At 35.5% G+C, this 14371-nt stretch overlaps 1 protein-coding gene across 2 annotated transcripts in view; it reads left to right on the top strand.

The window, feature by feature from the left end:
• Positions 1-12391, top strand: part of fam168b (family with sequence similarity 168 member B) — a 44662-nt gene extending 32271 nt beyond the window's left edge. For both annotated transcript variants that reach the window (XM_043701918.1, XM_043701917.1), the window contains exons 5-7: positions 1634-1811; positions 4453-4584; positions 7101-12391. In XM_043701918.1, the coding sequence (XP_043557853.1) occupies positions 1634-1811; positions 4453-4565 (291 nt within the window). In that variant the 3' untranslated portion in view covers positions 4566-4584; positions 7101-12391. The remainder of the gene's footprint in view (positions 1-1633; positions 1812-4452; positions 4585-7100) is intronic.
• The last annotated feature ends 1980 nt before the right edge of the window (positions 12392-14371 follow it).

The raw sequence follows: 14371 nt of genomic DNA, 5'->3' as shown, positions 1-14371 counted from the left end.
GAATGAATTGATCAGAAATGATATTCATATATCATGCAGATTGTTTTGAGTCCCTGGCTTGTTCAATGTTAGGTGATTAACCCGCATTTTATTTAAAACTTCTTCAAGGTGGACCCCGGAATGGCCCACATGGTTTTAACTATTGGGTGATGAGGAATACATTTAATTTCTAAATAGCTTTATTGTTGTGAAGTGGCTGATTGTGTACTTTGACATCATCCTTGCAGTTCATTGTTGGGTATAGGAATGTAAGCAGTTTCATACCCTCTGTTCTAATAACAGCCCTTGCTTATTGAAATTTTTAATTCCTAAAATCAGCATTGCAGAAATATCCTTTTCTAAATACAGAAGAAGCAGGCCTGTATTCCAACAAATGATTTAAGGTAAACGTTTTGACAGTTCTTTGAAAAATTTATTGAGGTTTCTGCCTAGTTAGCGTAATTCCTGCACAGATTGAAATTCACCAGCATTGAAAAACTCAACTCCTGATTTTCTTTTTCCATGAAGTTGGATGGAATAAAGACATGCAGTTTATTGAAGTTACTGTACAGGATCATAATTGACAATATTGGCTGTAGCTGTTGTGTTTGGGAATTGGCAGAGTTTCTGCATTGATTCATAAATTCTCTGCTGTACAGTGGTGGGGTGCAACAGAGTTGTGTAAATTATTTCTGTGTGTGGTTGTTCAGTTAGCTACCTCTAAAGTGCTAAACTCAAATGTTTCATCAAGGAACGTATTTTGGTCAGAAATTCATGTTGTTGGTCATGAATCTAAAAGGATGATGAACATTAAATGACAAAACTAGCAAGTTAAATTGCGGACAGTAAGTTAGCCTACTAAAACTAAGCACAGTTATCTGCCTGAAGCAAAAGATTGTAATAATCCCTTCATCTGAAAAGCACCTAAAATGGCCAAACCTTCAAAGCATGGAGCAATTTTTAGGTCCTGAAATTCTACAGTTTGCACAGATCAACTTTGGAATGTATGATTCAAAAACTGTGTATTTGCTGATTGTTCTATAAGAATGGGCCACACAGGGAAATAACTTCTCATTTTCTTACTGTTACTGAAGAGGAACTGAAATAATGTCATCTGATCTACATACATTCAGATTAAAGCTCAAAGTATCCCACAGAATTTGTAAAATCTGAAGTGTTTTCTAAATAGGAACAACAGTCACTGAATCAAGAAAACAAAACCTAACCAATTAGAGTTCACTATATACTTTCCAGCACCTAAAATACCAAAATTAGGTTTATCACTCACTATTTCATCATTCTAATTTCTCAAATCAAATGAGAGCAAGTTTCTGAGGAGTTTAGTGTAACTTGGTAGTACCTATTAATACAATAATTCCTACCTGCAAAAGCATCTGTATCTTCCAGAGCATAGAATTTACCTTTTCTGATTGCAGTAACTACAGTAGTGTCAGAGATAACATGTGACTAGGAAGCAGGTTGTGGTTAAACTTTGTATTTCTGTGCTGCATTGTCTGCAGTAAAATATTTCAGGGCTATTTTTGTGGTAGCAAGACATTTGGAAGAGAATTACATAGTTTTGATGTAATTTAAAGTTATTAAAATATCATGATCTTGAGTAATTGTGCTAATTTTTTTTCCCTTCTTGCAATAGCAAGGCACTTACTACACACAGCCTCTATATGCTGCACCGCCTCATGTAATTCATCACACCACAGTTGTTCAACCAAATGGAATGCCTGCTGCCATGTACCCACAACCAATTCCATCACCCAGAGCAAATGGTGTTGCCATGGGAATGGTAGCTGGGACCACTATGGCAATGTCAGCAGGTGTGTATCAGCATAAACTAGACTCTTGTACATTTCTTGCAATGTATTTTTGAGATTTAGCAGGCAAGTGTTAAATGTAACGTGCTTCAACTGGAGCAACTTGAAAATATATATATTGGAAGATTAAGTAAGAGTTATGCATAAAAATGTTAAATATTTTAAGCTATCCAACTAAAGGATACATTTTCTCAAGAAACAAAATCACTATCTTGGCATCAGTTATGGAAGGTTTAATTCTCAGAACATGACATTTCTCACGTTAGTTTCCAACTTCAAAAATTGGATTTTAATTACAAGTTTAGTTCTTTGCCCCTTTCTCTCAACTCCATGAGTAAATCTGTCCAGTTCTGAAATGACTGTTGTAAGTCACAAATGATAGCCTATGCGACTGTAATCTTGGCAGAGGCAATGGCCTTCTCATTTGCCTCACACTGGGTGAGATCATATCATCTTCCTTCAGTATTGCACCTTCATTGTCCAGCTAGTTAGGATTACTGTTGTCACATTTATTCTAATGTATCTAATTGGATTGAGTGAATCATCTGCAATAACTTCTGCACTTGCTCATGGACAGTTATCACTGGGGATTCCCCGAAGATCTATGCTTGGCCTGTTCCTCATCTCCTATGTTGTCCATCTGCAATATCATCCTCATAACAAACTTTTCTGATCTTTCCATTGTCTCTGATTCATGCCACTGTTTGGCTGGAATTTAGTACTGAATGAGCAGAAGTTTCCTTCAGGGAATCTTGAGAAAATTGTAGCCATTGTCTCAGGTCCCTACTACACTCCATTTGCTGGCCATCCACACCAGCCCTATGCCTGGCAGCTGTCTTGAGATTTAATCATACCATTCAGAATTATAGTATCATATTTGACACAGTTGAGTTTCTAACTATATTCTGAACCATTACCAAGATGGTCTACTTCCACCTTCACAACAGGGCTGATCTCACCACTTTCACCTCATCTATTGAAGCTTTCATACATTCTTTTGATAGATCTAAACTTGGCAATTCTAATGCTCTGTTGGGCTAAGCTTCCACTGTATCTAATCAAATGCTGTGCCTTGTTCTAACTTGTTCCATTATATTTAGTCAGCATGATTGTATTTGTTGACCTATATCGGCTGTTGGTCTGATGTGCCTCAGTTTTAAAATTCTCACTTTAAAATTCTCTTTGTTGTTGAATCCCTACAAGGCCTATCCCCTCCGCATCTCTTGGGCGGAGGCAATGGCCTATTAATATTATTGCTGGAGTGTTAATCCAAAGACCCAGATAATGTTCTGGGGATCTGGGTTTGATCTGGCAGACAGTGGAATTTGAATTCAATTTTTTAAAAATCTGAATTAAGTGTCTAATGACCATGAATCCATTGCTGATTGTCGGAAAAACCCATTTAGCTCACTAATATCCCTTAAGGAAGGATGTTGCCATCCTTACCTGGTCTGGCCGACATATGACTCCAGATACATAGCAATGTAGTTGACTCTTAACTATCCTCTGGGCAATTAGGGATGGGCAGTAGATGCCTAGCCAGCAATGCTCTCATCCCATGAATAAAGGTAACCTTGTCCAGCTTTAAGGGCTTGAGATGCTCTGATTCTGGCACTTTGAGTTATAGTGTTGCTCAACCATTTTTGGATATGTTTTAAACTACCTTGATCCTAAGTTTTAGTTTTTCCTCCCTTAGCTCTTCTATCTCTTACTCCTCCTTTTAAAATTAAGCTTAAATCTTGCATCTTTGATCTTCAGTGTTGGTCTTCTAACCTGATGGCTCCCATTATGGCTCAGTGAAAACTTTTATTTGAACCCTCTTGTAAAAAGCACCTTGAAATATTTAACTAGGTTGTCTACCTTATGTAATGAGTTGTTAATTTGTTGATGTAATGAGAATCCTTACATGTATGTATGAAGCTTCTGGCTGCTTTTAGGAGTGTTTATAATCTGGTTTGTCAGATTTCACATGTATGTGCCAACTTGTTTCTGGAACCCAACCCAATTTCCTGTCTACAAAAAATTGTGGTCAAACACAAGTGAGAAAATGCTTAAATTTGTGTGGCTTGTTTTTGAGTAATAAATACAGTTGACTTCCATCAAACCAGTAACTTTCTTAAAGCAGAAGCAGTGCTGGAGAAACGTGGGGTCTGGCAACATCTGTAGAGAGAAAATAATCAACATTTTGAATCCAGTAACATTTCAAAGGATTACTGGACTTAAAACATTAACTCTGTTCTCTTTTTTTACAGGTGCTGCCAGACCTGCTATGTTGCTGCAGTACTCTGTTTTTGTTTCAGATTTCCAGCATCCACAGTTCTGTGTTAATTTTTCTAAAGACTTTGTGGCTTGAGCTCATCGTTGTTTTGAAAAGGAGAATTGACTTAAACATAAGCCTAGTTTCTTTTCTATTTTCAATAGTATGTCATTAAGATATTTATTAAAGAGTTTGTGGATGGAAGAATATGTGTAGCAGTTAGAATTCATATTGTCTGATCTTTAGTTAAAAGTTTATCTGTCACTCCAGTTTTTTCTGAAGGTATGGATGCTTTTTGTAACTCTTGTCTTTTGAGCGTGATTGGTGCTTCAACTGAATCTGGCATTGAGATTGCGTTTCATTTAAAAATAAATTATTTTTTTGCAGGCACTTTGTTGACAACTCATTCCCCAACACCAGTAGCTCCTCATCCAGTTTCCTTGCCTGCTTATAGGACTCCGGGAACGCCTACCTACAACTACGTACCCTCACAGTGGTGATCAGCTAGTAACTGAAAATGCAAGTCTGCCTTCTTTCATTGTGGAGCAGTCCCTTTTAAAGTTTAGCCAATCATAGCTGATTTAAGAAATTGATATTTTTAGTCATGATAACATACCTCATTTTGGCCTAATTTCAGCTGAAATTCAAATTCAAGAACAATTCAGTCAGCCAGATTTGTGTTGTGCTGCTAATTGTTTCATTTCTGGAATATTACATTGTCAGAACTGCTGTTAGCATGGGACATTGAATTTGCAAGAGTTTCAGTTCAATTGATGATACAGCCTCTTTAAATAAACTTTAAGCTCATTTTATTAAAATGGGAACAAGCTCTTCATATCTATGCATGTGGATGGTAGACTCCATTTTTTTCAGTGCAGTAGTTGATGACTGTTGTTGCACAAAGAATCTCAATCAGTTATAGTCATCAAGTAACTCTTGCTGGATTAATGTATATCTTAGCTTACAGCAGAGCTGTGATGTCATTTTCCCACAATATTGGGGCATGAGTGATTTACATTACATAAAATCGATGATATCCAATTTGCTAGATAACAGTTTTGATCACGGCTAACCCTTTAACTGAAGCAGACTGTGTTATTGACCTTGTAGATGCAGATTGATTGCTTTACCTTAAACGTAGTTGTCTCTTTATCAAGCTTCACTATCTATTTAATGAATACAAAAGACTTAATTTCATACATATTGACTGAAATGTGTTCTGTTAAATCAAATTTAATTTTCAATACTTCTTGAATACTTACATCCAATCACTAATCTTTGGTTCCTTAATATAGATGATCATAAATGTAGAGTATAAACCTATTGGGCGATAAGATAAATGAGAGATCATGCAGCTGTTCTGAAGTGAAGGGTAGCAATACCTGAGAAATGTGCTGTGAAATAATTACTCCCTTCAGAGGTTCTATTGAGACTTTAATATATTTCTCTATAAAAGGCAGGGCATGCATTTTGAAATGAATGTGTCACTAACATCTGAAAACAGTTACAAATGAGAAACCTTCAGTTACCTCAGGGCACAAGTACCTGAATTTGCAATCCATATTACAGCCAGGATTCGATTTACACAACTTTGAAAAACCAACATAAATAACATTAGATTTGTGGGAAATACATAAATCAGAATTCAAGTCGAATGCATATTTTTACCAAAATAAAAATGAGCAGTTGCTCACGTGATTAAAATTGCAGCTGATGGAAAATATCTACTCAATTATACCATTTCCAATATCTGCTATCCTCACTTTGACATATCTTTATACATTCTAGGCAAATTCTGCCATAGGTTCGCCAGTAGAATATCAGGGAGCTCCACGATCCAACAGCGCTGGGTCCAAGTTTACCATTTAGGCAAATTCTCTGCGTCTGTCTTTATTTTAATGCTTGAATTTTATTAGTTCACCAATAGTTTTTGACATGCTTAGCAATGGCGCATTAGTTTTCTTCATGGCATATTCTGAAGAGTTAGGAGGTACAAACAGCACCATTGCTGGTGCAAGGATTAAGTTACAAGATAGGTTCACATTTCATTTTTCATTATAACTGTGGGCATAGGAACTTACACTGGAAAAATTTGATACCAAAGTGTGTCATGTGTGTGGCAGCAGAAAGGATGAGTTTGAGAAACAGGAAATCTTGCATATACATATGCTCTTAATTGAGAAATTTTTCATCTTTGTGATTGGCTCAAGCATGGGCTGTTCTATTTTTTCCTATTCTTCACTGTTTAGAGGAATGTTTGAAGTAAATTCAATTCATATCCCTCATGGAGTCACAATACTTAATTACTTTTCACCTTCCAATCCATTCATAAGCACTGGTCTACAATTTGATGTTTGCAAATCTGCAAAAAACCTGAAATATGTCTAAGTAAATTATGCAATTCTTAATTTTCTACATGTTACACTTTACTGAACTATATAGCTCGGTTGTTCATTTTGTCAATTAAACTATTTGAATTTCCGCAAAAAAACTTCCTTTTGGAACACAGATCAATTGAGGTACAGGAAAAATAATTTTTTGCCAGTGAGACAACAGTGTTTACACAGAAAATCTATTTTGTTGGTATCTCTATTTTGTATTTACTGACAGTCTTACAACTAAAATGTAATCTTGACATTTTCATTACTTAAGATACTTATGATGTTTACTGATTTAGTTAACTCTTGACTCTCTATGGTTTGGACTATTGACCAGATTTGTTCACTGGGAAGTTAAAGTTTCTGTTTATACCAGTGTGCCCTGCTTTTACTGTTGGAGCACACGTATGATTAATGAGGAAAGATAAATCCATGTTTTCTCAAAGTCTTGCACAGAATAGTTAAATGAGAGTCACCCATACTCGGAATTAGTAGGATTTCAAATTAATCAAGCTCTGAACATTTTTCAGTAAGCACTTAATGTATAATTTGTTGTAAGGCAGCTTCTGTGTTCAGTGGTTGTGGTTCAGTTTGACTTGGGCACTGAAATAGAACTTAATTGCGAATAATTCTTTCTTAAAAACATCTCTTTCACAGGTTGAAAGGTGGGAGATATGCAATCAAACAAGTCTTAACACTTGGTGCTGAATCCCACATATCTCCAACCAGGATCCTTCCTTCCAGCACATCAATGCTCTCAACACTTGCCAAACACTACCAAAAAAAGTCTTGGAAGATTATCATGGCTGCATATCTTGCATCTTGGAACTCAGCAGTACTCAAGTCTTAACAGCAAAACCTGTTTTGTGGACTGTCTTGCAATTTTATAGATTACACGAAAGGGAGTATAAGCATATTTGGATTCCTATCTAGTTCAATGCATGTTACAAAATGCTTGCTCAAATCTACCTGCAATGACTAATGCAAACCATCATATGCAAAATCCAAAGGAACTGAGGTTCAAAAATATTTTGCAACTTAATTTCAATAATGCAGAGTTTTATTGTATGTAATGTTTTAAACAAAAAGAGTTGTGCAAGTGAATTTATGGAGCTCTCCAGAATACAAAGCTTCTGGCTGATCTGTTGGACTGGAATTTTTTTAATGGGAGCAGTTAAAATTTCTTTAGCCAGATTATTAATTTGCATTTACAGTACAGCACCTGGAGGTGGTGTTCAGGTAGGCACGAAATGGAACCTACAGGTGTTGTCTTGACAGTCATTTTTTTTTTCCATTTTTAAACGATATTAGATTCAGTGTGACATTAGAGAAAAAGGCAGCATTAGAGATTAAAATGAGACAAATGGAGCAAATGTGCAGGCATATTTTAAACACATCTGGAACAGCTGGTAGGGGAAATAGAAGTATTTTTCTATTCTTTGATTTAATATTGCAGTATCATTATAAATGCCTCTGATTTAAAATCATGACATTTGATGGTTTTTAGCCTTTTAATTTGGTAACTATTTTTTTCCGTGACAAGTTTTCCCATTAGTTATTGTCAAATGCAAATCACTGATTATCATCTTGGTCAATAGATAATATAAAATACAATTTTTTTTTCATATTTGGCTCCTCAAATTATAGGCCTCATTTCTTTTAAGTGTTGGCACAATATTGGTGACTATGTTTATCAAGTTCACATAATTTTTGTCACAGTCTCATTTGATTTGTTCCAGGCTGTGTATCACATAGGATGACTTCATTAGTCAAGCAGAGTTGAATAACATTTTGAAGGCATTTATGACTAATGCTTCTGAATATATAAACTGTAGTATGAAACCAAAGGAGGTAAATTTCTTAATTTTGGTTTGGAAATCTGTCCGTTACATGATCCCATAATTTTCATTGGATTTTCATAGGAGTTGTTGGTTTTGCAACAGTCATGTTTGAATTGAACAACAGACTGCAACTGTCAGATAACATCTGCTTACTAACTGAAGAAAAGGCAGATCCCCTTTATCCTGCATATATTAGCTTTCTCCCCAATCTCTACATGCAATTCAATGAGCAATAACTCTTCTTAGTCCCAATGACCTGGGTAATGCCATTCTTGAGCTTATTGTCAGAAGATACAAGTGAATAGTGTAGGCTGACTTATCTTTCAGCTTTACCTATTGGGCTAATTGCCTTACCCAATCAGCTTGACTAAGAGCCAGACCTCACTGCATTGGATGAGGAATTACAGGGAAAATGAAACTTGAAAATCTTGAATTATGATATCCAATGTAAAAATACTGAGTTCCACTTGCATACTTTTTTCAATTGTTATTTCCTGTTCAAAACAAATCAATAATGCAAGTCTGAAAGGTCAAATGGATGAACTAACCACTCCTTGTGTTTATAATGGCCAGGAATCTCTTTAGTTCTTTGATGTTTCAAAGCCCCTAAGCACTGCATAATAATTTCAATGCAAAATTTTTTGTGACAGTAAGAAACTAATTGATAAAATTGAGTAAGATCTTGTCCGTGTCAATTTCCAGTCCCTCTTGGAGATTGATAATACACTAAGCCTTCATGGAAGTTAATTACAGAAATGACAGCTAATCTGTGATGAAACCTAATTGTGTCTGTGCACTAGGATTGTCTAGCAGTGTGGCTGAGAGCATTCAGCTGTCCTCCTGGTTGTACTTGTGATATAAGTAATGCAGGGGAGTATTTTGGATTGCTTCTGGCACCATACGTGATGCAAGAGGATCCAACGTCTTGAGTTAGTTTTTATTTCTAGACTTGTCAAATTTTACCTGAATTAGCACAAATTGAGGAAAGTAGTTGTGGACACCATTGAACAACTTATTTTAATGTAGAGGAATTAGTCAGTTTAATGAATTGAAATTGTTTTTGATAGTAGCTAGCAAAGAAATAGTCAAGGGGAACAAGCACATAACTTTTAGAACTCGTATCTTTCCTATTCCATTTTTCTATATTGAACTTTTATAATGGATTTAGCATGTATGTTAACTTCATTTTAAAATACTTCCACGACCAATTTCTTAACCTGTTTTGGATAGCCAGCAGCATTGCTACTGGGAATGTAATGAAAAAGACATTTAACTTTAAAAAATGGAGCAGTATGAAATTACTGGGTTGTTTATTGAACATGAATTCAAGTTTTAATATATCTGATTGCACTCACTGCCGTTTGTGTGCCAAGTGCAGTAGTTTTGCTAGAGGTTTCACTGATAGTGGTGTCCTGCAGGCCTACAGAGTATCTCGGTTTCAGAAAAGCAATGCATGTTTGAACAGGTATTTCTAAGGTTACCTTTTATAAATCCTGCATTAAAATTACATGATCAAGGAGGGAGCTTAAAATTGTGTTCATATACATTTCATTCCTTTTAGAGATTGAAGTGAGTTAGGTAATGAATTCTTCACTTGTGTTCTAAGTAAAATTGTGTGATGTTACATCGGTCAGGGTTTGTTTTTTGATCTAGTATTGACAGGGTTTGGAAACTTTTGAGATACTTCGCACTATAATATGGTTTTTCATTCTATAAACATGCATCATGACAGACTACATCAACCTTCTAAAAGATTCTCAAAAAGTACAAAGATTCCAATTTTGACTAATAAAAATTTATTACACTATGTAAATTTTAAAGGAAAAGTGTAATTGATAGTTCCTTTAAAGATTTATAAGTTGCCAATAAGGGCTTAGAATGAAACAAAAATTGAACATAAATAGCTAACCTATAATTAACACTGTACACTGGATTAATATGATTTCCTTTAATTTCCTTATTTTTAATCTTTTCTTTCTTTTTACATCCTTCTCAGTGCTTCACCTCACCTGCTATGGTGTAATATATGCTGAAATATTTTCTATCGTGGCATCAGTGTGGACTTTGTAACTGAGTGCAGCATGGAAATTTTCTTGTTCAGTGTGGTTTTTCAAATATGCAGCCCTTGCATCTTGATCACTTGGCATCAATTGTGCTTCTGTAGTACTGCTGCATTACAGAAGTTAGTGGCTAATCAAATAATGAAGGCTAAATCCACAGTGCATAGCTGCTGAGACAGCATTTAGCTTATACAATTCCTTTTCTTTCAATGTATGTTTCAAGGAGAAAATAATGGGTAGTGAGAAGAAGAAAAATCAACCATGGAAGCCTGCCATGGACAATGTTTAATATAGAGCACTGTTTAAATCTGGGAGTTTCTTCATGTTACACTGCTGTACATGCACTCATTTGAAATAATGCAGTTTATGTTAAGTTTTAAATTTAGTTGCTTTTTATATTTAAAAAAAACTTGGTAGACCAAATTATGCTTTGTTGCACAAATTTTGACAAAACACTCATTTGGTGCTTTGGCCATTCTTTAGTGTTCATACTGGTTACTTTTGGCATTTCAAGTCGTTCCTTGGGATGATTTTAGTGTTGTTTCATAAAGTGGGTGGAAGAGAATCCAAAATTTCAGTCTCTTAACATCCAGAAACTTGTGGATGCCCAAGTTTGAAATTTACGAATGGCCATCCAACTTTCTGCACTTTGGATTGGGAGACATTCAAGTTAATTCTGAGCTGTTGTTGCATTGTTGAAGGAACATGCATGCTTGGCATACTAATTCTATTTGTTCTCTCAAACATTCTGGTTTGAAGAAGGTATTGAACTGATTTATAGAATTACATGAGGGATAAAATATACTGCAAGATCTGTAGCCTCATGCAATTTTGAGACTTGGAAATATTCTAAAGCATTTGTCAAAGCTGTTTGGGGTAACACATATGCTCAGGGACAGATTGAGAATGACCACCTTGTGTTGAGCTAAAGATTATGTATTTCACCATGGTTCATGAATACTGTATGTCATTGAAGTGTAATTTCTATTTAACCTAACGCCTCAACAATTCTCACACTCAAATTGGGTGTGTTCCTTCAATGCAATTCAGTGTTCAACTGAAGTACTTTGCAGTTAAATACTTGTTTTAAATATTGGGTTAGGGCAAAAGAAGAGCTGTACAATAAACATTAGTAATCAGTACGGATCTTTGGGGAAAATGTCTCTTCATACATTGTATATGTTTGCATGGTCTTTTAAAGCAGTTAATAACTGGATTGACTAACCCTTCAAATGTTGAATCCTAGCCAAGCAATGAAATGCTGTTTTTTCTAACCATTCTTTTTATTGGATGTAGAGGTTCTGCTTTCCCCCCCCCCCCTCCTTTTGCATTAAAAGCATTTATTGGGAAGCAAACACCAATTAGAATTTAAAGACCATTTAAAAAAACAAAATATAAAGGAGCTACCATCTGTTCTCAGAGTCTTCAACCTAATCCTGACCCCCTCCCCAGCTTGCATTCTTATCAGACTTGGTGTGATTCAGTGTACACAGCTGCTCAGCAGTAGTCTAGGTGGATGTAATCTGAACTATTTCCCCATTCTAATTTTTTAAAAAGTTGGGATTTTGAATAGCAGCATCTTACAGAATGAGTAGATTGTGTTTGGTGTGCAGTATAGTGCTGTATGACAGCTTTTCTGTTCAAAATAAAATGAGCATATGCAACACATAGGCACAGCAGAATCACCCCAGTGAGAGTTACGTACATTTTTGTTAGAGGCACACTTTTTTAAAAAATTGACTTTCAAACACTATGCTTAATAAAAAGAATATTATTTTGGTACTTATTTAGTCTCAGTCAGTGTCGTCTTCCGGAAATTAGTTATAAAGCACCGTTTTACATTGGATAACATAAACCAGAAATTCTGACAATTCCTTTCTGAGCCAGTTCAATTATGTGTAAATTCATACATTGTTATTTTTTTAAAAGCAATCTGACAAGTAGATGAGCTCAGATTTAAAAAGAAACTTCAAGGCATGTTTATTGTAACAAGAATTGTTATGTATTAATACTTAAGTTTTCAATAAAGATTGACTTGTGTTGCTTACCTTGTGTTGTGAAGTTACTTGTGCTTTCATCCAGAGAACTGATTTACTTTCCTATATATGGTATTTAAAGTTTGATTCAATGTAAATTTATGCCTGCATTAGGCGAAGTGTTTTTTTTAAACGCACAGGATTTGAACGTCAAAGCCTGGGCCAGCATTTGTTACCTATTCCTAATTGCCCTTAAAAGGTTAATGGTGAGCTGCCTCCTTAAGAGTTATCCAGACGTGAAACATTAGCTTACTCTCTCAATGGATGGTGCCTGACCCACTGTGATTTCCAGCATTTGTTATTTTCAGTACAGATTCCAGCATCTGCAGTGATTTGCTCCTACTTGTTGCTACAGTCTCTGGTATTCATACACTTATAGTGCTTTTAGCCTGGAAATAGTAGGAGTTTGATGCAGTAATGTTGATGGAACAGAGCTATTCTACTAACTCAGGGTGGTATGTGATATGTTGGGGACTTGCAGGTGGCATTTAGTGCAGTTTCAATCTTGAGGCTTAATTACTGATTAGTCTTTGCTGTAAATACAGTTGACTGGAAATTTTGCTCCACCATCAGCTCATTGGCTGAAACACTCAGGCCAACAGACTACTGAGTTCTTCAATCCTGGGGAACAGCAACAGATCATTTTATTCTGAACTTATCAATTCTAAGGCAGTGCTTATGTAAATGTGTCTATACTGTTAAACCAATTCAGAAGATGGTAATGTACCATAGGTTTTATTCTCATTGCAATATATGTAATTTTGTGGAAAACAACTTTCCACAATTGCAACCATCATTTATAATGGAATAATAACTGAAGTATATGCATGTGGCTGAAAAGCAGCTAGAATTCTTAGAAATATTTTGTTGCTTAAATTGTTAGCCTGACACCAACTGCTGCTTTACGTTTCCCTGCGTAATTTGAACAAGCCTAATTACACCATGTATTGGCCCATCACACACAATATTCTCAATGTTAAAAACTACTTCAGTATTAAACTATTTTTTCTTCTCTACCCTGCAACAATTAGCTCAATCAATGTACAGCCATCAAACCTCGTGAAATAAAAGCTGACTGGGCAGAATTGATATAACAGCAAAGATAACAAAATATTAATGGACAGAAAAAGCTCGCCAGAAATATAACATCAAAAGTTTTTAATAACTATGTAAATAAGCATAATCAAAATAGTGGTTGATCCTACATACCATAAAGTCCATCTAGGGAATTAATAGTTAGGATTTTAACAAGAAATACTGGATGAAGTGTAAAAGTATTTTCCTTACTTCACTACAGACAATACAAAATATCCCAGAAGTAGCAATTAATCAGGAAATGGAAAGAAGGAATTGAAGAAAATCACAATCACCAGAGAAGATGGTCTCAACTGGGGACTTTTTCAATGACAGTTTCGATCTGTTTACTTTGTGATCTGTTATATTGCTAACAAGAGGATTGATATTATTAAAAGAAAATTGGCAGGTTAAGTATGCAAAAGGTTGTGCAAATGGAATTTGTGGGAAAATGTGAAAATGTCCATTTTTGGAACCCTCAAAAGGTAGTGGAAGCATAATATTGAATATTTTTAAGGATAATTTTCCAGGGAGAATAAAGACGTACAAGTTATGTAAGTGATGAGAGATTACAGAGCTTGTGATGTGGAGAGAAGGTGTACTCATGGATGATTTTCAAAATGTTAGTGTGCAGGTACTACAAGCAATTAGGAAAACCAATAGAACATTATGCATCAGTTATACAGAGCACTGGTCAGATCACATCTGGAGTACTGTACAGTATTGGTCACCTTATTGACGCACGAAAATGGATCTGTTGGAGGCATTTCAGTGGAGGTTTACGGGACTAATACTTGGAATGCAGGCGACTAGGTGTGCATTGTCAAATGTACAAAGGTTGGACAGACTAGACTTGTATTGGCTAGAGTTTGGGAAGAGTAAGAGATCACTTATTTGAAGCACACAGCAGCCTAAAG

The sequence above is a fragment of the Chiloscyllium plagiosum genome, chromosome 13 (assembly GCF_004010195.1).
Source record: "Chiloscyllium plagiosum isolate BGI_BamShark_2017 chromosome 13, ASM401019v2, whole genome shotgun sequence".
NCBI lineage: Eukaryota > Metazoa > Chordata > Chondrichthyes > Orectolobiformes > Hemiscylliidae > Chiloscyllium > Chiloscyllium plagiosum.
The sequence above is the reverse complement of the archived record's forward strand: the minus strand, read 5'-3'. Positions and strand labels throughout refer to the sequence as shown.